Source organism: Arachis duranensis, unplaced genomic scaffold (genome assembly GCF_000817695.3).
Source record: "Arachis duranensis cultivar V14167 unplaced genomic scaffold, aradu.V14167.gnm2.J7QH unplaced_Scaffold_96933, whole genome shotgun sequence".
NCBI lineage: Eukaryota > Viridiplantae > Streptophyta > Magnoliopsida > Fabales > Fabaceae > Arachis > Arachis duranensis.
Window position 1 is genome coordinate 18,270 of NW_026265248.1, and position 1,637 is coordinate 19,906.

A 1,637-nucleotide genomic window follows, 5' to 3' on the forward strand; every position below is an offset into this window, starting at 1 on the left:
TTTGAGTAAAGTATCATTTATATCCCTAACGTTTGGGGTAAGTCTCAAATCTATCTCTAACGTTTTAAACGACCTATTTGTATTCCAAACGTTTCTAAATGTAGTCAATGTTGTCCTACCGTCAAAATGGTAAACATTTCGTTAACGGCGTAGCCTACGTGGACGTTATGTGACATGGTGGCAGGGCATACGTTGTTACCGTTATTGAATTAAAAAAAAATAAATGTGAAGCAGAGGGTCCTCTTCGAAACCCTAATCCCCAAATCTTTGCTTCTTGTTGCTGTTGCGCTGCCTCTGAAGGGCGATTCCGTCTGCATGAGAAAAGATGGAGCATGAAACATGCCAATCTGAAGCAACCCAAGGCAGCAAGCAAGCCACTCGAAGTAGAAACCTAGCACGTCGAAGGAGGACAATATGTTATTGTGGGAAACGGCCTGTGCTCGCAACGTCGTCGACGACAGAAAATCCTGGGCGAAGGTTTTGGGGTTGCGTTAACTTCGGGGTGAGCTTTAACCATGTCTTTATTTGTTGTTGAGTTATGTGTTTTGACCATCAATGGGTGTGACTCGGCTGTCTCATGTTTTGACTAGGTTGGAGAAGAATGCGGCTACTTTGTATGGGCAGAACCAGAGGAAGATCCCTCCCAAGTTTCTAGGTTAAGATTGAAGGTCAGAAATTTAAAGGGCAAAGTGGATATGGTGGAGTTCAGGTTCATGGTTGCAGTGGGAGTTGCTTTAGTTAGATGGACACTTGCACTGATATTGGTGTTTGAAAAAACAACAGCAACCAAATTTGGGAGACTGTCACTAGAATGATGTTGCTGGTCATGATAAGTTATAGGAGAAAATTGTTAGATAGCTAAATTGTGTTCTGTATGTTGGCTTATAAATAGTAGTGATGTTAAAGTAGTTGCTGTTTTGTTGAACTCAATGATATTGTAAAGCAATGATGTTTTTGTGAGTTTTGGTTGAAGAAAGGCTGGTTTTGTGCAGATGCAATGTTGTTCCAGTGAAAGAGTTGAATGAAATCAAATTTTGGGTTTTGCAATCTATTTAAATCAAGCAAGTCAATAGGATGGGAACAATCATTTCTGTAAAATGTTACTTAATGATTAACCATAAAGCTGTCATTGGATACAAGCACAAAAGATTGAAAGCAAAATAACAAAACAAGAGCAACACAGTTTGCTCCACAATAATGGTCTGCAATAACAAACTATTGTCTTAAAACTAGTTTCCAGACATTATAAAGATACTAAACACAAATCCTTTACTCATAAATAAGTAGCCTTAAAACATAAAACAACAGACATCATTGTTGTCACATCTTTTTCCATGCTTTGGGAGGTGTCCTAGCCATGAACTTTAGTTGGGATTTGCTGATGTTCTTCGATGGGCTTGGTAGCACCCTCATATTTGTGGTGGACGGAGTCAGCTTAGCCTTTTTTGAAGTAGCTTGAGAGTGTTGTGAACTCACATCATTGGCAGATGATTTTCTCTTTAGCCTTGTGACTGTGGTCTTCTTTGAAACAGCTTAGGCAGTAGCACAATTCTTAAACTCCTCTCTTGATACATAAAGAGTACCAACCTCCCACTTGTACTCACTCATGTCCTTTAGCTGCTTGTGCAAAGGATACC

At 39.6% G+C, this 1,637-nt stretch overlaps 1 protein-coding gene across 1 annotated transcript; it reads left to right on the forward strand.

Moving 5' to 3' along the window:
- The first annotated feature begins 325 nt into the window (after positions 1-325).
- On the forward strand, positions 326-815 carry LOC107472424 (uncharacterized). Its single transcript, XM_016091955.1, has 2 exons — positions 326-502; positions 591-815. The coding sequence occupies exons 1-2, from the start codon at positions 326-328 to the stop codon at positions 813-815; spliced, it is 402 nt and encodes a 133-aa protein (XP_015947441.1).
- Positions 816-1,637: the final 822 nt, after the last annotated feature.